Source organism: Osmia lignaria, chromosome 16, assembly GCF_051020975.1.
Source record: "Osmia lignaria lignaria isolate PbOS001 chromosome 16, iyOsmLign1, whole genome shotgun sequence".
In the NCBI taxonomy this organism is placed as follows: domain Eukaryota; kingdom Metazoa; phylum Arthropoda; class Insecta; order Hymenoptera; family Megachilidae; genus Osmia; species Osmia lignaria.
The window spans coordinates 4,066,354-4,087,080 of NC_135047.1; the positions used below are offsets into that span (position 1 = coordinate 4,066,354).

The 20,727-nt window shown below is 40.8% G+C and overlaps 9 protein-coding genes across 19 annotated transcripts in view; 5 read left to right on the forward strand and 4 right to left on the reverse strand.

Annotated features, from left to right (window-relative positions):
* Window positions 1-676: 676 nt before the first annotated feature.
* Window positions 677-1,244, reverse strand: LOC117601180 (histone H2B-like). Its single transcript, XM_076692874.1, has one exon. It carries the CDS (start codon window positions 1,242-1,244, stop codon window positions 684-686), a length of 561 nt encoding a protein of 186 aa, XP_076548989.1. The 3' UTR covers window positions 677-683.
* Window positions 1,245-1,320: 76 nt separating this feature from the next.
* Window positions 1,321-1,695, forward strand: LOC117601183 (histone H2A). Its single transcript, XM_034317621.2, has one exon. The coding sequence runs from the start codon at window positions 1,321-1,323 to the stop codon at window positions 1,693-1,695; it is 375 nt and encodes a 124-aa protein (XP_034173512.1).
* Window positions 1,696-2,212: 517 nt separating this feature from the next.
* Window positions 2,213-2,623, reverse strand: LOC117601182 (histone H3). Its single transcript, XM_034317620.2, has one exon. It carries the CDS (start codon window positions 2,621-2,623, stop codon window positions 2,213-2,215), a length of 411 nt encoding a protein of 136 aa, XP_034173511.1.
* Window positions 2,624-2,804: 181 nt separating this feature from the next.
* On the forward strand, window positions 2,805-3,864 carry LOC117601186 (histone H4). Its single transcript, XM_034317625.2, has one exon. It carries the CDS (start codon window positions 2,871-2,873, stop codon window positions 3,180-3,182), a length of 312 nt encoding a protein of 103 aa, XP_034173516.1. The 5' UTR covers window positions 2,805-2,870; the 3' UTR covers window positions 3,183-3,864.
* A 566-nt stretch (window positions 3,865-4,430) lies between these two features.
* LOC117601178 (histone H1.0-like) lies at window positions 4,431-5,887 on the forward strand. The gene has a single exon (XM_034317615.2). It carries the CDS (start codon window positions 4,483-4,485, stop codon window positions 5,170-5,172), a length of 690 nt encoding a protein of 229 aa, XP_034173506.1. The 5' UTR covers window positions 4,431-4,482; the 3' UTR covers window positions 5,173-5,887.
* A 77-nt stretch (window positions 5,888-5,964) lies between these two features.
* LOC117601176 (uncharacterized) lies at window positions 5,965-14,910 on the forward strand. 2 transcript variants are annotated; one of them, XM_034317614.2, is made up of 3 exons: window positions 7,425-7,771; window positions 10,594-12,564; window positions 13,567-14,910. In XM_034317614.2, exon 3 carries the CDS (start codon window positions 13,567-13,569, stop codon window positions 14,254-14,256), a length of 690 nt encoding a protein of 229 aa, XP_034173505.1. In that variant the 5' UTR covers window positions 7,425-7,771; window positions 10,594-12,564; the 3' UTR covers window positions 14,257-14,910. The 2 variants fall into 2 exon arrangements, 1 of the variants encoding a protein (XP_034173505.1); XR_013063574.1 differs by lacking the exon at window positions 13,567-14,910 and having other exon boundaries at window positions 5,965-7,771; window positions 10,594-13,517.
* Window positions 14,324-15,836, reverse strand: LOC117601171 (uncharacterized). The gene is made up of 2 exons (XM_034317605.2): window positions 14,907-15,836; window positions 14,324-14,799 (listed from the first exon to the last, which is right to left on the reverse strand). The coding sequence occupies exons 1-2, from the start codon at window positions 15,786-15,788 to the stop codon at window positions 14,467-14,469; spliced, it is 1,215 nt and encodes a 404-aa protein (XP_034173496.2). The 5' UTR covers window positions 15,789-15,836; the 3' UTR covers window positions 14,324-14,466.
* Window positions 15,837-16,270: 434 nt separating this feature from the next.
* LOC117601181 (uncharacterized) lies at window positions 16,271-17,651 on the reverse strand. Its single transcript, XM_034317619.2, has 4 exons — window positions 17,553-17,651; window positions 16,829-16,993; window positions 16,629-16,757; window positions 16,271-16,562 (listed from the first exon to the last, which is right to left on the reverse strand). The coding sequence occupies exons 1-4, from the start codon at window positions 17,556-17,558 to the stop codon at window positions 16,353-16,355; spliced, it is 510 nt and encodes a 169-aa protein (XP_034173510.1). The 5' UTR covers window positions 17,559-17,651; the 3' UTR covers window positions 16,271-16,352.
* A 716-nt stretch (window positions 17,652-18,367) lies between these two features.
* The window catches only part of LOC117601161 (cytosolic carboxypeptidase 1), a 29,037-nt gene continuing 26,677 nt past the window's right edge, over window positions 18,368-20,727 (forward strand). For 4 of the 10 annotated variants that reach the window (XM_034317577.2, XM_034317579.2, XM_034317580.2 and 1 more), the window contains exon 1: window positions 18,369-18,671. In XM_034317577.2, coding sequence (XP_034173468.2) covers window positions 18,523-18,671 — 149 coding nt within the window. In that variant the 5' untranslated portion in view covers window positions 18,369-18,522. Of the gene's footprint in view, window positions 18,672-18,976 lie in introns of those variants that run through there. The other 6 variants (XM_034317578.2, XM_034317582.2, XM_034317585.2 and 3 more) reach the window with 6 other exon arrangements.

The following is a 20,727-nucleotide window of genomic DNA, read 5'->3' on the forward strand; positions in this document are numbered from 1 at the left end:
GAATTGAAACACGTCTGTACACCACAACGTCTGAGACGCAAATGTATCGTCAAACAGGAACGCTCACTCCATCTGCATTATATAAAATCAATGTCGTTGCAGTATTTCTACTAATGATATCAAAACAATTACTAATCACAAATTTCATACTTCAATATTATATGGTTAAACAGAAAAGAGCACGTGTAAAATTTTTTAATAATATAAAATTATGTGAGATAACTTATAGTCAGTTTTAGATCATATCATCTGTAACAAATGTAACACTTCCTTCATTATTATTACTGTTGAAAATGTTGATGCATTATTTTACATTTTATATTATAAGTTAAAATGAATATAATGTTATAAATTAGAAGAGAAATGAAATCATTGATCGCTCTATTGGTTGTTACACGGTACATACTGCGCAAGTCAAATAGCAACCGCGGAAACTATTCAGGACTTAAGATTTTAAATTAAAATGATAAAATAATGTAACTAACGTTATGACAATTAGTGTAGTTACTTTTCACACTTAAGATGTTTAAAACAGTTATAAAAAAACTTAGGAAGTAATTCATAAGTTGATCTGATCTAATATCAAGAGATGAAAATTGGAAAATATGTTGGCAACGAGACTGATTTACGAAATACAATTTGTTGGCCCTGAAAAGGGCCGATTAGGGAATGCTGTAAAGCATTTACTTCGAGCTGGTGTACTTAGTAACTGCTTTAGTGCCTTCGGAAACAGCGTGTTTTGCCAATTCACCGGGCAATAAAAGTCGCACAGCAGTTTGGATCTCCCGAGATGTAATGGTTGATCTCTTATTGTAATGTGCTAAGCGTGAAGCTTCAGCAGCAATGCGCTCAAAAACATCATTTACAAAGCTGTTCATGATACTCATAGCTTTGCTAGATATACCAGTATCAGGATGGACTTGCTTCAACACTTTATAGATGTAGATAGCATAGCTTTCCTTCCTTCTCCTCTTCTTTTTCTTATCAGTCTTACTGATATTCTTTTGAGCTTTACCAGCTTTCTTCACAGCTTTCCCACTTGCTTTTGGAGGCATCTTCGCAACGATTTCGTAGACTTGAAATACACCCTTTCGTAGTGATGGTTCAAGACTGAATGTCGGAACGCAGGCAATGGCACGGTATATATGACATAACGGACCAGTGGTGGCGCACCAATCATATGCCACTGCTTTCTCGTTGGGCGATTCAAAATGGTAACGGTCGGTATAAAAGTGAAGCCTCATCCCCCCTCTTATGTACACTATTAAGTGAAATCGTGTAAGGTTCGTTTCGCTTGTTTAAAAAGATACTAAAGAAAAAATGTCTGGTCGTGGCAAAGGTGGAAAAACCAAGGGAAAGGCAAAGTCTCGTTCTAATCGCGCTGGACTGCAATTTCCTGTTGGTCGTATTCATAGACTTCTTCGGAAAGGAAATTTCGCAGAACGTGTTGGTGCCGGAGCTCCAGTATATCTTGCTGCTGTAATGGAATATTTGGCAGCTGAAGTATTGGAATTAGCTGGTAACGCTGCTCGTGATAATAAAAAGACCAGGATTATTCCTCGACATCTTCAACTGGCCATCCGTAATGACGAAGAATTAAATAAATTACTTTCTGGCGTTACTATTGCTCAAGGTGGTGTATTACCAAACATTCAGGCAGTGTTGTTGCCAAAGAAATCAGACAAGAAAGCATAATTATATAAAGAACCACAATAGAACTGGCCCTTTTCAGGGCCACAGAATAAATCAATACAAAGGAATCCTCTGGGTGTTCATACATTTTAAATTATCTTTTATTTCATTTACTGCAACATCTGCTAAACCTGTTCTAAGGTAGCTGAAAATTGAGGGAACAATACAATAGGCACTGTTCAGGAAAGTACCATTCTAAAAACCAGGTGCTGAGAGCAGCTGTTTCATTTTAAGCGGAAAAAACCTCATGCGACGTTCTTTAGATATTTTTAACGGTCATAAATATCATTCCGAGATAGTATGTATTTAGTTGGCACCGATTGTTATCGAGAATTATAAAGTTATCTGCAATTGATAAGAATGTTGAACGTAGGTATTATATTGGATGGAATAAGTCTGACAAATATTTTGTTCCTAAATTCAAAGTAAAACTAATATCGATATAGCTGAAACCGCGAATTACTACATTACGACCAATTTTGGCCCTGAAAAGGGCCGATTGTATCATAAAAGCTAATGCTTAAGCTCTTTCTCCACGAATTCGTCGAGCCAGCTGAATGTCTTTAGGCATGATGGTGACGCGTTTTGCATGAATTGCGCACAAATTGGTATCTTCGAATAATCCCACAAGATAAGCTTCGCTAGCTTCTTGTAAAGCCATTACAGCAGAACTTTGGAATCTCAGATCAGTCTTGAAATCCTGAGCGATTTCACGTACGAGTCGTTGGAATGGTAATTTACGGATTAAAAGCTCGGTACTTTTCTGGTAACGTCGGATTTCACGAAGAGCAACTGTTCCAGGTCTATAACGATGAGGCTTCTTAACACCACCAGTAGCTGGTGCACTTTTACGTGCAGCTTTAGTAGCCAACTGCTTGCGTGGAGCTTTTCCACCAGTCGATTTGCGAGCGGTCTGCTTGGTACGAGCCATAACTTATATCAAAACAAAAACTGACAGCGAAACTTTCTCTCTCAATGTAGGATGCAAAATGCGTGCTTTCTGGCACTACGACGCGTCATTATATACCATCCGATTTGCGCAGCATGCTTCTGATAGGCTACAGAAGAACTGGAAAGGGAATAGTGGGTATGGTATAAAACGGCCAAGCTGAGCTGCGCCAAGCATACTTCGCAACGTCTATTCGCACTGTTCGTATTGTACGTGGAAGAATTCTATCATGACTGGTCGTGGAAAAGGAGGAAAGGGGTTGGGAAAGGGAGGAGCGAAGCGTCATAGAAAAGTTCTTCGTGATAACATCCAAGGTATCACGAAGCCAGCGATCCGCCGTCTGGCTCGCCGAGGTGGAGTTAAACGTATATCTGGCTTGATTTATGAAGAGACACGAGGTGTTCTGAAGGTGTTTTTGGAAAATGTCATCCGAGATGCTGTAACTTACACCGAACATGCTAAAAGGAAGACTGTTACGGCAATGGATGTTGTCTACGCCTTGAAACGCCAAGGAAGAACTCTCTACGGATTTGGTGGTTAAAACCCTTAGTTTACGCTTCTGTTCAACAAAAACGGCCCTTTTCAGGGCCACTAAATTTTTCCTATCGTATGAACTCTCCGTTTCAATTTTGTAAAATTGTCTACTTTAAGATTTTAATACTCCTAAAATTAAAAAGAGGATATTGCACCCATAAACTGTGTCAATTACTGTATTAGCAATACGACACTTTACGATGACAGAATAAAATAGTTAAAAACAATCTTTGGTTGCTTACAGGAATTGTGCACTGTATAATACTGAAATAGCGAAACAATACTGTTATCAATAACTTATCAATAAATATTTACAGCCTAAACATATGCCTAAACCATTGATTTAATTACATTACCCAATTTTATTTCATTAATTTAATATACCTCCATTGAAATGTATGAGGTACATGGAATGATGGATACAACTCATTAAGTATATATAAGTAATATTATTTTTCATAATTAAATGTTATATTTTATCAGAGAGAAGTGGGCTTTTAACGATGTCAACCTTTACATTAGATAAAATTTAAATTGCAATAATATATACAAGCATATAAGCACTCTTGTAACACCGAAATACGATTTCAAAGCACCTACATATAGTGTTCGATAAATTTCCAACTAAAATGTGTGATATTCTAAATTTATGTAAGAAAACTTCTTAAATAAACAATTTTTATATTCTACCTACATTTCCATCCATAATTAAATATTAATAATCAAATTAATCGTATTATACAAACGAGTATCATGTCAACTATTTGCCTTGCGTCTTCATGATGATTGTATTTCTCTCCTTGTAAAACTCTTGAAATTTATGATGATATCTAGGCTCCATTAACAATTAATGAATATAAATTGATAATTCTAATATTAGGACGTCTATTCTAACAAGAGAAATCAATTTGAGTCAAATATTCTCCTATTTATTACACAATTTTCAATATTAGTCTACTCCTAACTCAGAATGATCGTAGGACTGTGTCAATTTGAACGAATACAACAACTGAAAAACTAGATAAAAGTGTGATTGAACGATACTGTTGGAAACTACTGACAGTAATTGAAATTTTACATGCATAATATGCGCTTTGAATGCGGCAAATAATTGCATAAATCGCAAATGTTTCCGTGCAAGTCTCGGATTCTCAGCAACGTAGTATTGGAAACACAGCAGAGGTCTTTCTTGCAGGTCCGCGTTAAAGAGGTAGGTTAGCGATTTCTGGGGTCTCTAGCGCACTCTGTGAACGAATCGTGAAAGTTTGCTGTATTTGAGTAGACATTTGCTGTACGTTTCATACGTAATGGAGGACAAGAATAATTCTGAGAAAACCGCTGCAGTGGAAAATGCTACGGCTAGTCCATCGCCAGCGAAAAAGTCTGTAAAATCGAAAACTAAATCGCAGCGTTCGAAGTCGTCCCATCCACCAACTTCGGAGATGGTGAATGCTGCTATTAAAGGGCTTAAAGATCGCAAGGGATCGTCACTTCAAGCCATCAAGAAGTACATAGCATCGACCTATAAAGTCGATGGCGAAAAAATGGCACCGTTTATCAAGAAATACTTGAAAGCTGCCATAACCTCTGGTGTAGTGGTACAGACTAAGGGGAAAGGCGCCTCTGGGTCGTTCAAACTCTCAACTTCCAAAGGTTCCGAACCAAAGAGTAAACCCAAACGCTCTGTGAAGAAGACCGAATCTGTTGCAGCTGAAAAGAAACCTGCTGAGAAAAAACCAGCGAGTCCCAAGAAACCGGCTGCTCCGAAGAAAGCAGCTGCAGTAAAGAAGCCACCAGCACCGGCCAAGAAACCTTCCCCGAAGAAGGCTAAAACTGCTGCTGCGAAGAAAGCAGAATCTGCGAAGCAAAAGGCAGCACCAGCTAAAACTTTGTCGAAAACAAAGAAAGTCACAAAAGCACCAGCAGCTAAGACGAAAACACCAAAACCTAAAACAGCGAAATCGTCGAAAGCTGCGAGAGCAGCGGCGAAGAAATAATTCATTGCAGAATACCATTGGCCCTTTTCAGGGCCACAAATACTATTTTACAAAGAAACAATCTCGATTTGCAACTTTACAGAATTAACCATACATCCTGAAATTCCTTTTCCTTTCAAATGAAATTTTAACATAGAACACAGATTACACATAATATGCATCCCTTTCACAATCTCATAGTAACCTAAACGAAATAGAATATCAATAATTAGCAGGTATATAATTATGAAGATTGGTAATAACGTGAAAAAGTCGACATGGCGCGTGATAGTAGAGCCCTCTTCCAAGTAAAATTAGTAAATCCCCATCATCAATACAGAAACTCAAGACCCAATTAGAAAGTCCATCATCTGAATTATAAGACACTGAAATTGTAACTTTCAATTAGAAAAGCGAAAATGAAAAATATCATACATGTTATAATAAAAATATTAATTCAATACATAGTCAATGTATCCACATTAAGTTATAGGTTATGTGGTTGAAATGCTTATTTGTTAGTCAGTATTCATTTAATATATCTTCACTAAATTAGGGCACAGAATTAGTATTTATAGTTTAAATTTCATTGCCTGTAAAGATGATCTCATAAGGGACAACTTGAAAAGAAAGAACCTTAAGAGCAAGTATATGTGCATTAAAGTCTTGCATACAGTGCATAGGTGGAAACTATCTTGGTTAAATTAAGTTTTCTAATCTCAAAGAATTGCATTAGGGAGTCCAAACATTATTGGAAATACATGATAGCTTTCTCCACAATGTGTTATTTTCTTTTTTAATCTTTAATGCAGAATTGAAACATAAGCTTGTAATAACTGGAAACCTTTCTTTGAACTATGGCACACTGTTTCAAAGTGGGAGTAAGCTTCGTTCTAGCAGGGTAGTCAGATAATACCTAAAGAGGTGACAGAGTAATTCTGAAAAAAATGGTAATTCTTTTTGAGTTGATGCGTGCGCGCGCGCGTGCACACGCATACTTGCACCGAGCGTGCAACATCAGCCCACCAATCAGAAGCAAGGGGTCCCAGCTCAACCCGATTGGTTAGGAGGGCGCCCCCTGTAAAATGTATAAAATGAATGCGTCGTCCTCCACAACCATCACTTTCCAACCATCTGTGGTGGAGAATTCATCGAGACTTTATCTTTATACAAACCATCAAGAGAAATGTCTGGTCGAGGAAAAGGAGGCAAAATTAAGGGAAAGGCAAAGTCTCGCTCTAATCGAGCAGGCTTACAATTCCCGGTTGGTCGTATTCATAGACTACTTCGCAAAGGCAATTACGCTGAACGAGTTGGTGCTGGAGCGCCAGTTTATTTAGCAGCAGTTATGGAATACTTAGCTGCTGAAGTATTGGAATTGGCTGGTAATGCAGCTCGGGATAATAAGAAGACTAGAATCATTCCACGACACTTGCAACTTGCCATCAGAAATGACGAAGAATTGAATAAACTATTGTCTGGAGTAACCATCGCTCAAGGTGGCGTTCTACCAAACATTCAAGCAGTTCTATTACCAAAGAAGACCGACAAGAAGACATAATTTGTTTTCCATTCATTATCAACGGCCCTTTTCAGGGCCACCAAATTTATAACGAAGGATAGTCTCGAATTGAACATGTTCCCTAGAATTCTTCCCATTGAAACTTATAGTTATTTATCTTGCTTCTTTTTTAGTTACTGGTCTGTTATAAAATAATTGATATTAGGGCATTGATTGTGAGCACAATGAGTGCATTCATCGTGTAACGTAGCATCATTATCTGCTAACCATATGCTGATATGAAAATGATAGCTCAGATGGTAAATCGACTAGCGGGGAGAAGGTTCAGCTGTTTAACGACGGCGCTGGTGGGTTACCTAATGATAGTGAAAAGAAAAGGAGCGCATTTCGAAGGCTGCTTTGTGCAAGAGCGTTGAACCCTTTTTGTTATACGAACAACGTACAAAAGCGAGTCATAGATGCAATACGAATTTGTTTCAAATGAATTCATGTTCAAAAAATATATTTTACGATAGAATATCAAGTAGTTTCCGAAGGGAACTTGCAAGTAAAGAAACGAAGGAACACTCATCAGTTCATTGCCCCGAAATTATGACCCAAGTTTTTAGCTTTTGAAGGTCGAACATCCTACATTGGGACGCGATACGAAGAAGCTAGAAAGAGCGCAGACTAAACTGGAATTCGTCAATGCCATTGATGATCGCACACAGACGATCCAGGTGACGATGATCACTCGTCGATGTGCGGAGGGAACGTTGTAATCGTGTCCATCCGCTGCCGACGAAGCGTTACCAGGTGACTCAACCGTTGTAACTCGGTTTCAAAGCATCGAAAGAAAGGGAAAGTACCCGGGACATCGAAGCATGGTAGCTTGCCATGCTCTCAGTCCGCGGAAAGCAACTGAACGCACGCGAGAAGAAGCGATCCTCGGCGCCTATCTATCTCGCAGTCGCGAAGATCGCGATCGAAATTCGTATTTGGAGTGACCAGCGTAGCCGGTAAATCCCTGTGCTGATCGAAGGGAGATCGGAGTGTGACTGGGAAATCGTTGACCTCAGCCGTTTTCCTGCAAGGTGGACAGTGCCATATCCATTAAAGGTGAGAGATCATGGATAAATTTATATTATAGATATATTTTCCAAGGATTATTATGTAATTAACTTCATCGAAATTCAAGGATCCTACACTTGTTAATTTCTCCTTTTCCCATTTTATGAACATAACTTTGGGTTTCTTCGAATGCGCTCGAACCCCTCGAAGGACGACGCGGTATCGGAGAAGGGATCGAAAAATATCTGGAAGTCCTTCACCGGTCGATCCATTCTTTTCCTTTGACCTACAAACACGGGGCCCCAATTAATAACCCTATATTTTCCATTCTCGCTAAGCACATAGCAACGCCATTATGGAAATCTATTTCGGCACGTTTCTCGAGTAAATAAAATATTTCACTGTATGCTAAATAAAATTGTAAATTTTCGATCAGCGGACAAATTACAAGAAACATTGCAACATTAATCTCCGTTGCGTGAACAGTGGACCTTGAACACTTTGGGTGGCCTTCGATCGTTTGGTCGGATCATTTTGATATAAGCTCGACGAAATACTTATGCAAATGACGATGCGACCAGCCCTTGTTTGTTCTTCCGAGATTGGCGAAGAAATAGAATTCGAGGATTATAAGAGAATCTATCGTAGTTTCATCAATGATACGTCGCTTACATCGAATAATAGTATTATGCGAGCATTATGCAATCGTGAAAATTTCACTTTCCACACAGCGATCGAGGCTGTTGTGTGCGCGTTCGCGCGATCAACTACCATGTCAGGATAGAACGTCTATAAATGTGCATAAAGTGCACGCGCGTTTTGCTTCTAGATATCCGTTGCCGATTTTTATGAAATAACATTGCACTCGCGTTACCTGTCTCTTTTTCATACTTTTTCTTTTTTCGCGCGGCTTGCCTAACCGGTCGCTCTGTCACGAGAACGCACGTAGTCGTACAAGGACGACCATACCGAACGTGCTTTTAGGAGATCGGGGTCTCCTTTGCTCGAGTTTCGAAAGCAAATTCAAATTTTCTTCATGAAATACGATATTTTCGATGTAAACCGAGTTGCCATGTTATATAGGGGCAAAGTTGCTTCATTTTTACCGGTTGGTCCACCGCGTAAGAGGAAATTACGTATAGGTGCGTTAATATAATTAGAAAAATGCTAAAAGATTTTAATGTACTGAAACAAGATCGGACCGCGAAGTGTTAAGTAAGTTTGGCTAGAGTAGAGTGTTAATACACCATCGGTTAAGAAAGCTGCTGACATCGCAAATGAAATTCGTGGCAGAGAGCACAATGGCCGATTACACAATTATTACAAACAAACCGGTGGCACGATTGCGCAACTTGCAACCAATATGTAGCCCACGGATCGCATTATTCCATTTCTCCGTGGTCGAGCTAGAAAAATCCTGGTTCCACGCGGAAAATAACTAGCTCGATTTATCCGCGTGACGATCCGCCGCGGTCTGCTGCGCAATCCTGCGATCATTATTTTGTATATTGTACGGAAGACTGGCTCACCTTTCCAGCTAAACTCGTCGTTGTGATGCAACGGACAAGAACCGTATCCTTGAAAGTGGCGATCGTTGCCGAGCATCGATGGAAAATTAGAATGTTGTCATTCGAATCTATCGAATCCTCGTACGACGCCATCGATTCGATATCCGATTCTTGTCCTGATTTTTAAGTTTTCAAAAAACCACTTCACAAAATTAACGAATCACTAATTAAAATAAGAGCTGAGAACTGAACTACCCAAGTGTTACACTCACTTATTAATGAAGTTTTGCCAGCTTGTAGAGCTCGTCGAGCTGAACACGCCTATACCCCGTTTTATGGGCAGATGGCTAATTGTTTAAAAGATATTAATAATTAAAGTTAGTTACTACTTACATTCTGAAGTATGACAAACTCACACATACAACTCGCATTCTAGAGATCCACGGTTCAAACCCTTGGTTCCCAACATTTTTTTTTTTTTTTTAATGATAATTTGTCTCTTTTTGAATAACTATTACATAAAAATTATCATTAAAAAAAAAAAATTTTTTTGGGAACCCAGGATTTGAACCGAGGACCTTTAGATTGCGAGTCATGTGCTTAACCACGGAGCGGATCCATGACTCGCAATCTAAAGGTCCTCGGTTCAAATCCTGGGTTCCCAACAATTTTTTTTTTTTTTAATGATAATTTTTATGTAATAGTTATTCAAAAAGAGACAAATTATCATTAAAAGAAAAAAAAATGTTAGGAACCAAGGATTTGAACTGTGGATCTCTAGATTGCGAGTTGTAAATATGTGTGAGTTTGTCATACTTCAGAATGTAAGTAGTAACTAACTTTAATTATTAATATCTTTTAAACAATTAGCCGTCTGCCCACAAAATGGGGTATAGGCGTGTTCAGCTCGACGAGCTCTACAAGCTAGCAAAGTTTCATTAATAAGTGAGTGTAACACTTGGGTAGTTCTCCGTATGAGTGGTACGAAAGTCAGACCGGTATCGTTCCGTGCCTATGCCCTGAGGAGACTAAAGGAAAACTGAAGGAATAGCTTTGGTATTTCTGAATTGCAAGAATCCTGTGTGCTATTTCTCCATTCGGTACCTCATAAACGGAGGAGCAATTCGTTTGAAAAGTGCAACGACAGGGCTGTCTATAAAGAAAGCTAAAACCCATTGACCTTCGCCGACAGCGACCCAAGAGACCCAGGAGGATCGTAAATTAGGCCCATCCTAAAGGTTCCTAAATCTAAACATTTCAATCCTCGTTTAGTGACAGAATAATTAAAAATAAACTATGATCTTTTCTGTGAAATGAAATTTCATATCGGTGTACCTATTTATAAATTCCTCTTCCTTTCAGGATCGTTCTTCGATGAATAATGGATGATGATTTTAAAGACGGCTGATAAAATCAAACTGTTGCAACGAGTCGCTGCTTCGACGTTTCTGCATGCCTGATTTCTTCGTTCATCAGGATTCGCGATGTTGGATCCGATTCTGGGAATATCGTCGGTATGGTGGTTGGTGATGTACGCCAGTATTTTGCTGCTGCTCTCCCCTCTGGTGCTGCTTTTCATCGTTTTCCTGCCGAATTTCCCGATACTGCTGCTCAGAAGGATGTGCTACATTCCTATCGAGTCCATATGACGAATTAATGTGAAAAGAATTACCGAAGTTCTAACGTTATTTTAATAATAGAAGCCGGGAAAAGGATCGCGGAGGTTTCTAAAAATTGTCTAAAAGTACAACCTCATCGTTATGCTGCTATGTAAATTGCTATTTAAATAGTTACGCTTGGTCGATGGAAACTTCCATACTTCATTGCACGATTCTTACCCGCTGTACCGTTATGGAGAATTATAAAGGCCTCTAACGTCCGTGCAAAAGAATAGACGAACAATGGATATGGTTTGAATGGTCAGGCCAAGCGAACAGCTGGAATATCTGGTTTTGATGGCGCCCATTTTCCATGTCTGGTTCAAAGTGTAATCAAAATCGCATCAAATTAACTGTACAGTTATAATGATACCTTTAGTCATATAAGTTATATCCGATACATAGAGTCTATTTCTTTTTCCTTCAGCTTAAGAATTTCACGAAAATCAAACGATGTTTGCATCAACCGTAAATAAATTATCTGGCAGGATAGAATTTACTCAAGCCAAACATTCTGACTTGCGCAAACTTCAAATTTCTATTCTGCGATCTAACTGTACGAATTACGCGAGCGAATAAACTCGACAAGCGGGAACGGTGTTTCGCAAAACGCGGGTTACGCTCGTTTCCGGCGCGGACAGCTCGACAATTTTGCGAGAAATCAGCAGATTTTTCGAGGTCTGCCCGTTTCTTGCGTCAGCGGGCATTTTCGAGAGTAAACATCTCGAATGTAGAAATATCGAGCGTGATTCTACCGTTGAGTGACATTACTTGGTCACGAATCGCGTTGTTCACCGTTCATTTTTCGTCTCGCGTGTTATGTAAACCGGCGCACGTCATTGAACGTTCACCATTGATCTTGCTTTTTCTTGTAATCACCGGACTCGCGAACGAATTACGCGGCAATAAATGGCACCTGCGAAAAATCTATCGACGAGAACCACTGTTAAAACCAAATGATTGACGCGTGTCACTTCGCTAGGGGCTCAAGTTTTCGTGACCCGTCGTTATTTTTAATAACAGAGTAGAAATGTCGAGGTTATTTTTTATAACGGGGAATGTTAATTCAGGTGCAATTTATTGCTCGTTTGGTAAGCGAGCGAAATATTGCACACCTATTTCCAGCTATTCTATTCGTTCTAAGAGAAACATTCCTGCTCGAACGGGCATAATTAGGCGGTCTGTGTAATTAGCAGACTCCCTTAATTATCGCTTCATTATTCTTCTTTGATTTCTTATGGTTAGAAGAAACAGGCGTTTTCAATACAATTTACAAGCTCTTGCAGAGAAATAAAATGTATTGTATTTCGTGCAGTAATATTTGTTTAAAAAGGTTTTTTAAGGGGTACTAAATGCATCGCGTATTACCGATGATGCGCTTCACGTTTTGCTTATCAGTCGGACACGGTGCATCCTGTGCATGGTAAATGCACGTCCTTCTGCAGTTCACCAGGTGATATAGGCGGGCCCGAAGTTGAACATTACAGTAACGATCGGAGAGTACTTTCGCCAAGTAGCGTTCGTAGTGGGGGAGTTGAGACTTGAACCCTGGGACCTCATGGGCCATATATACAACGCTTCCATGCAGCTCTCTTGCTACTTGGTGTCAGCATCTCGACGATCCTTGCCGTTGTACGGGAAAGATACACCGAGTGGAGGACCGATCAAGTAAAAGGTAAGCGTCGTTGATTGAACTCGCTAACATACCTTGAGCAATTAACTCGAAATACCTTCTTCCCTTTTTTAAAATAAAAACCCATCGGAAAATATAGCTGACCATTTGAAAAGGATTAGAATCAAACGGTTCATTGCACTTGGGGTAAATGAAAATGAAATAATCGAATAAACGTTATGAATCATTGCGACGAGATGCGATCGCGTAGCTTTCTGATCGTGAGTCAATCCTTTGGGTATTTCCTTTCTAAATAACTATTTAAATTGAACCGAGGAGGATAACAATAATTCTATGGATATATTTTAAATTCTATTCAAGTAAGGAGCAACTTTCGTGTGAATTAATCTAATTTATCGTTAGAAATGATCGTCTAAGGCGGTTCAAGTTCACGCGACACAAGAATTTCACCTAGGCGCGACAATTCAATCTCACACGCACACACTTACAAAGAAAACCGAGGAAATATTCCGTGCACGCGTATCTAAGCTCTTTTGTATGCGCTCCTTCTATCGCACACACGCGATGTCCTTTTATCCACGGGTGGCAATCACCTTTCCAGAAACAATGCTACCTACCTGGTTGACACGTGGCTAGAGCGTGCCCTCGTGTTTTCCAGAAATTCATTGCTCGGGATTGTGAACAAGGATCACGGCACCATTTTCTATGAAACTTCGAACGCAAAGTCGGTTTCTCTTTCGTGACGAGTTCGAGAGATTGATAGCTGCGTCTGGGTACAATACGACGTTGCTGCATTGCATTGTCATTGCATCAATCGTTGTAATTATCTCGTACGTTACTTTAGGGTCACCCGTCTGCGCATGCATGCGTGCTTGTTCTAGATTTATCGATGCTATACTTAGACAAAGGACTATTAACTATATAATTCAGTCGATGACACATTTTACCTGTATCCGCTTCAACTATGTTGTCATAATCTGAAAAAAAAATTTGTATTATAGTTTCGTCATTGTTACCATTATCTTGTTGTATTTTTCTTTCCAGATGATGTTATTAATATCGTTCATGATGATTGCCCTGGCGATGGGAGAGCCAGGGTTGCTGAGGGTGCCCAAAGTGTACAACGCGGTCATCACCAGCAACCAGAATCTCTCTCCATCGAGAGCATTTCCTGTGATACAACCAATAATTCATCGAACAGCGGTCGGCTACGTGCCACCCTATTATTACACCCAAGTGTCGCCTCAATTCGCTGGACCCGACGTGGTGCACCTTTCTCAGGGTCCCTTGAAACCTGGCAACGAGGGTGACGTTCGATCGGAACCATCAGCCACCGTGGAATCTTCCCAAATAGCAGGTACGAAGGCAGAAACAGAAACTGATCAGGGTGGAGAGGAGAACAAAGACATACCGAGAGGCGGCTCGAAGAACAAGAAAGAAGAAGAACCCCTCAGTTTTTATCCCAACTACCAGTCGCTCTATTACGACCCCTATTTCTACACCTACAACGGTTTCAACCCTCACGTCGTTCCGGGGACTTATTACGTGGACTACCAACCTTTCGGTACCGTCCAACCGATCCCTGCCTCCACGCCGAAGAATGGCCTCTCCCAACACTTGCTCCCCGGTTACCACGAGGAAAAGAAACCCGTTGCAGCAATGAAGGAGCTGAAGGAGAAGATACCAGATGTGCCGCCGCCACCCCTTCCGACAGCTGTACCGAAGAGTTCTTGAAACGGTACCCAGGATGATTTTCTCTTCCTTCGTTCAGACTGACTTTACGTGGACATAGTGTGCGATAATAAGTGACTGTAAAAAGGAACTATGAATTCGATGTATGTAAACGTTGTGTATTTCACGTCAGTATTCTATGTACGTCGATACATGATCTCGTTACTAATTTTACTATCGTAGAATCATCAGATCATCCGGCTAATTGATCGTTTAGGGTTTAACTCTCTCGCAACGATCGCCCGTTTTATCAACAGCCCAGATTTTTATAATGTACGACAGCAATCCCTGCTGGAAATCTGTAATCAAGAGTTGCACGAAGTTAAACGTACCATCTGCCGCGCGATTAACGTCGAATGATACGGTGGCTCGGGTCATGTTCATTGGTAAAGCTCTGATGCAGGCGATGCAGAATGGTCCCTCTACCGAAGTTGTCAAATTCACTTGGACGGACGTCGAATTGTGCACGTTCACGTTCAGATTATGTTGGTACACTAAGTTTCCCGCGCAAGTACCCCATTTCATTGTGTCCTTCTTGTTATCATCCTGAGAACAAACATTTATCATCGCTCGATTGTAATTTTTATATGAATAATAAATTTAATTCGTCGTCACCTTTCTGTGTTGAAAGAAAATAAATTTGTTTTACTTACTGCGCTCCATGGCTCGTCATTAACGAAGTTTACAGAATTTGCATTAGAACGTGGTTTATTATCGTCCATCGTGTAATAATCGTAGTCACCCGATACATCCTCTTCGTTATTCACTTCGGACGAATATTCCGTAGGCTGAACTTGTTTGGGATAACTATCACGATCCACTTTTGTTGTAGCTTTTGTAACTGGTTCCGGAGTCTGTGTCGTGGCAAAAGTGGTTGTACCGAGTTCTTTATTTGTGTCTAAACCAAACGTATAGATATATTTAGGAGTAGTGGACAATTTTTTAGCATATTTCTCAGCTATCTCCTTTTGTCGAGCATAAAATCTTTCCATGACCGCTTTTCTCTGAGCGTAGTAATCAGATTTGTCGTCTCTCTTCGATCTCCCTCCATTAACATGATAATTTAATTGTCGCCGCTTGATTCGCTTCTTCGTCGTTTCTTCGTCCGCATACTTTCTACCATCTTTGTTCTTCCAATTTTTCAAACCACTCTGAGTCTGCGCCAACTTCAATTTCGTGTAGCTTTTCTTCGCATCTTTGAAGTCGTCTAATTCGGTCACGTTTCTTCTGAATCTTCCTTTATCTTCTCCGTTTCTTTCGTTCACTTCGTTGAAAATCGAACGTCGTTTTCTGTCGTGGAAGTTATTCGATTGTAATTGAACTCTCACGAATTTCTTACCTTGAAGATCTTCGGCCGAGTTGTTTTCGCTCGTAAATTCGCGAGCTTTGTACTTGATCTTCTTTGTCCTGACATCGGACGACTTCAGCGCGTTTTGTTCCTCTTTGTCGATGTTCAATCGATTCTTGGCGGACGTTTCCGTTATCGCGAGAAGCACTAATGTCAGAAGAACGATGGAAAGACAAAGATTTCTCATCGTCTCGTCTGGATGGTTCGAGCATCGGAGATGTAAATGAAGGAGACTGGAGGCGCCGGTGCATCTTTGACCTCGGCTTATCTACGATTTCTGGGGTGAGGGACCTGCTTATTGCTCATGCACGGGAATGATTGCTCTTCTTCAAAAGATAGCTAATTATAGCGAGTTAATTTATAAAATTGCTCGATCCCCAAGAAATTACTTATCGCGAATCGGTGACAGCAAACTGACTGCTCGTTTGATGAGTAAAATGGAACTCTGTTAGAATTCATTTTATTGCTAATAAAGATTCAATTTGTGAACTGTCTTCCACTTTCTAAAGCGTGTATTCATGATTCGACCTGATCTAAATACCACATGATCCATCAATTCTTTCTAATCTTGATTTACGAGCAAAAAGATTTGGTAAGCAGATTAACTGACGCAAATTCTAAATGCGGACAAAGTTGAGCACAGGAAATTCTCAGCTCTACACTCCACGATCTCTGTAGAAAATTAATTACAAAATTAATAAACTTTATTCAATCAAAATCAATTCACGTGGAAATACAAAAGAGACTGGTTTCATATTGAATCTACGGTGATGCTGTCGTCGTCGTCGTTCTCGTTCTCGTTGCTGTCAATTGGTTCCTTCATTTCCTTATCCGGTTCAACTTTCGTGTCCAATTTCTCGAGGCCATCATCGCTTTCTTCCGTTGGTTTCATGGTGGTCGTTGACGGTGGGTTTGGCTTAGGCAGTGGCCCTGGTTGACCAGGTTTCAATAAAGGATATACCTACAACAAGCCCAATTATAAAAATACCCTTCAAAGTTTGGTCAATAAAACAGCAGGATTACACACTGGGTTTAATGGGAACCGGAGGTCGTACACCGGAGTGCCATAATAAAAATTATAGGTAGGTAATTGGGGGACCGCTGGCTTTCCATTTGCAAGGATGGTTGCAGGAATTGCATTTAAGTCCGTGCGTACCTGAAAGAACAGACGTAAACGTCAATAAAATAAAAATGAAATAAAGGAGATTAATTTTCACGACGCATTACATTGTAAACGTAATAGGGAGAATAGGTGTCCTGGTACTGAAGGAGTTGCGGCTGCACGCTGATGGCTTGCGAAGGATAATTGCTGACGTACAGATTCGGCCAGATCGGTTTCGACTCTATCGATGCGACCAGGATCACAACGACGATAAGCAGAGCAACGTGAATCTTTGAACAAGAATTCATAATTAAAAATAAAAAGAAAAAAAAATTGGAACTGAAATCCTTTTTTCATTTATCCCGCTATCAGTGAATATAAAATGAAAGAGAACGGAATGACGGATACTCCTTGGAGCAAGATAAAAATGTTTCAATTTATGTGACACGAGAAACAATGCGGTAGTTGGACTCGGAGATTGATCGCTCTCTGCGTCGAATAAAGAAACAGCGCGAGTGATGCGGATCCTTTTTGATAATACCAGCTTGGTCTCGATGCGCAGTAACCGTGTTTCGCATATCAATGATCTCGATTCGCGAACAACGCGGAAACAGATTTTGTCGATAGGTGTAACGGTGTTCTTGTGCCGAGAATTATTTCTAAAAACAAGCGAAACGGTTCCATGGAACCATTGGCATTTTTTCAGAAACATTTCATATTTTTCGCACGTAAAGAAACAAATAGAATTGTCATCATACATCACACGAATACGTAAAACGTATAAAGTTGATATTGTTACAATGTTTAAGAGTAAAGTTGTAAATAGACGAATAGACGAATAGGACTCACCTGCATGGCGTGATCACAGCTTCGCGATAGGCTCGGAAACTATCTGTACTAACCTGAATTTAAGCCCTACCCGCGATTTATATATTCTTCGTGGAGAATAAACCCCCACCCTACCGAATATCATCCGTGATTGTTTCTTTTTTTTTCCTTCGCTCCTACGCTTAACTCTTCCGTTGTCTCCTCTCGATCCTCCGCCATGACGAACGGGATACCTGCTCGTGATTCTTTTTTTCGACGATGTAAGTGCCGTATAATAACCGAACATATTTGGGCCCATTGTATTTTCATGATCTATCCGTGAATCAGAGTGTGAATTTCAATTTCCTCCTGTAGGGGTGGGTTTTGTTCCAACCGGATATCGTGGAAATTTATGAAAAATTATGGTCACGCATTTCCAGTTTATGTAAAATTCTGAATACTTTTATTATTTCGGGGATATCCTTAATTAACGGAGAATGTCCATACTGATGATTATAAAAAATTTTTGTATTATTCATGATATTCTATATGAAATGTTGTATTTATTGTTACAAAGAGAGTGACTAAGACGAGGTGAAGGAAGGACAAATACGTGAACCGGTTAACGTTGGTAAATTGTTGTTTAGAATATGAATGAAGGGTGTGGCCTGGCACCTCTAACACCCGAATTTACATTGCTAATGCGCTTCGGCTAGTATACCTGTCATCGTACCGTTTCTTCGATTTTGATCGATGATTATGTACGAGGAATTCGAACGCATTCTTAAACTTCAACAGAGGAGAAATAGGAGAAATAGATATTCGGGATTGACTTCAAGGAGTTTGATTTATGAATATTGACATTTCGGCGAGTAACCTAAATTCACGATCGTCGATGAGAAATTTCTCGGTCGGAAGAAAATCGTGGAGTTGATAAGGACGCGATCGCTCGATCATGGACGTGTTGGGAATTTTCCGGGACTGACGATGAGATGTTTAATTTTGATGTGACATGGCCCTTGAAGCATGCTCTTCGAGGCTGATTAATCAAGGAAAATGCGAAAGACAAATAGCAACGGTAAGAAACGAAGACGCGACGCGGCGCGTTGACAATCAAGGGAAGAGAAGCGACGCGAGCAGATGTCAAGCTGATATTCTAAGGTACGTATTAACCTGCAACAAAATTAACCTATTGAAAAACAAATTTCATCCCACTGGATATTTTTACCGGGCTGGTTGGATCAATGAAATCGAGTTTGGGCGATTGAATTCGTACGAAAGACCCGCGCGAATTGCGGATAAAACGGTGGTGGACCAGTTTGAACGAGAGCGCCGTTTCGAGAATCGATAGGGCGAAGCTCGTGAGGCGTCGACTGTGCTCGTGAAAGTTCGCACGGCTACTAATCAATCCGCGGGAGCTTTCGTGTTTATCAACAAGTGCCGCATACGATTCCGTGACAGCACCCACTGCTTTGCGAGCCACCGCGTTCAGGGATCCGTGACACCCATCGTCGCCTATGGTGCTCGACAGTTGTCATCGACGACGAGGTTAAGACCCCTGACCGTGTCCTTGCACCGCCGCCACCCCTCTAGCAACGAACAGTGCGTGTATTTCCGGTCGTTCATCGACGAGAAGGTTACCTCTGCCTGCACTTCCTCCACCCACTCATTCCTTTCTCTCCTTTCATCGTTTTTCCTCTCGATTTTCTTGCTTCCCTTCGCGGATCCATCGAAGACGCAGCGCTCTATTAATAACCGCACGGTGTCGTTGCTCGTTCGTGTTTTCGCCTTGGTCATCGTTGTTTTCCCCAGGATTCTCAAGCTCGAGGACGAGCAGGCTCCGTTCAGCCGAGAATTTCTCTGCCACCCTCGTCGTTACATGGGTTTAACGTCGTGAAAGATACTCGAGTGTAGGCTGAATTTTAATGGGGATGGTTGGAAGTTAAGGGTGGTTCGGGTTTCCTTGGAATCGTCGAGAAAAGGGGTTGTTCTCGTGGTTTTTAAGAATCAAATTAAATTGGAATATGTTTGAATTACTTGTCCGTGAAATTTTGGAAGTGTATTCATAATTATTTTCGCTGACTTCGTTTCGACAATGTACGAATCTATTTAAGGATCCTCGAGAATCTCGATACAACTCGTTTGGAAATGTCCGTGCGTGTCATTCTTATTTAAATCGTGAATATTCCATTCGCCGAGTCATGTAATCACCTGTTCCTCATAACTTAAAGTCACACGTTCCACCGAAAATTAATGTGCCTCTAGCAAGGTGGCATAACGTTTTCCATTTTTTGGCAAGTTGATTTCGAAACAGTTCATAATGATTTACAATCTCTTTGTTAAAAACTGTATCTAGCCTCGCAACAATGAATATTTTCAATTTACGCAACAGAAGGTGGCAGAGAAATTTTTATATAAAAATTCGTAGTTCATAGGTTACGGTGCGAGGATGAAAGTGAAGTGCAAGTTGGTTTCGCAATGGTTTCTACAAGTGGCCGGAAGGATCTCGCGACGATGACTATGTCATCGCGTGAAATTTTCATGGTGCTGGTGGTTCACCCGTTCGTCCAGGAAACCGGACAACCCCCGTTCGTCAGAGGGTGCTAACAAAGGGGGTCTCGATGGAAAATATGAGAAAAGGGGCGCGGTTTTCGGAAAGCGGCCGTCACTATAAATAGAGTCGCCTCGTGCGTGCGTGGTATGCTTTTAAACATAGTTTTGGCAGCGCGAAACGTCAAACCGCCTCGGAGTGGCAAAGCGCGTGGATCGTTCCGCGAATTTCACGGGAAACATTGACCGAAATCCCTGTTTCTCCCGTCCGGTATCTTGGTCATTCGTGAAATGTGACATCGGCAAACGAGGCTTTACTTAGTCGGTCGATCGTGTCAAGAGGTTCGCCCGCGACACGAGTGTAAAATCGTTTAAACAAAGAAGGTCGTCGAGGTAATAATCGATATCGGGACGCGTGTGTGTTCGTTCCTGGAACCCTTCTCTTTAGTGACTTGTCTTGGAACGGAAAGGAATAGCGAAGAGTTCGAGGAGGGAGATAATGAAAAGTGCATCGGAGAAACCCGACAAGGAGAACCAGCGGCCGATGGAGACGAGCCACGAGGCGGAGGAAAACGCTCAAGATGCCCAGGACGAAGAGTAAAAATTCCAACACTAACAAAAACACTCGTCCCCGCGTTTCGTGCGTGCGCTCGTCGCACTTTGTCAG

Bases quoted from the DNA above. Each gene is read 5' to 3' on its own strand.
- LOC117601180 (XM_076692874.1), bottom strand. From the start codon at position 1,244: ATGAGGCTTCACTTTTATACCGACCGTTACCATTTTGAATCGCCCAAC.
- LOC117601183 (XM_034317621.2), top strand. From the start codon at position 1,321: ATGTCTGGTCGTGGCAAAGGTGGAAAAACCAAGGGAAAGGCAAAGTCT.
- LOC117601182 (XM_034317620.2), bottom strand. From the start codon at position 2,623: ATGGCTCGTACCAAGCAGACCGCTCGCAAATCGACTGGTGGAAAAGCT.
- LOC117601186 (XM_034317625.2), top strand. From the start codon at position 2,871: ATGACTGGTCGTGGAAAAGGAGGAAAGGGGTTGGGAAAGGGAGGAGCG.
- LOC117601178 (XM_034317615.2), top strand. From the start codon at position 4,483: ATGGAGGACAAGAATAATTCTGAGAAAACCGCTGCAGTGGAAAATGCT.
- LOC117601176 (XM_034317614.2), top strand. From the start codon at position 13,567: ATGATGTTATTAATATCGTTCATGATGATTGCCCTGGCGATGGGAGAG.
- LOC117601171 (XM_034317605.2), bottom strand. From the start codon at position 15,788: ATGAGAAATCTTTGTCTTTCCATCGTTCTTCTGACATTAGTGCTTCTC. The intron at 14,800-14,906 runs GTAAGTAAAACA...GTTTGTTCTCAG, and splicing joins ATGACGAGCCATGGAGCGCA to GATGATAACAAGAAGGACAC.
- LOC117601181 (XM_034317619.2), bottom strand. The intron at 16,758-16,828 runs GTAATGCGTCGT...CTGTTCTTTCAG, and splicing joins CTCCCTATTACGTTTACAAT to GTACGCACGGACTTAAATGC. The intron at 16,563-16,628 runs GTGTGTAATCCT...GGCTTGTTGTAG, and splicing joins TCCGGTTCCCATTAAACCCA to GTATATCCTTTATTGAAACC.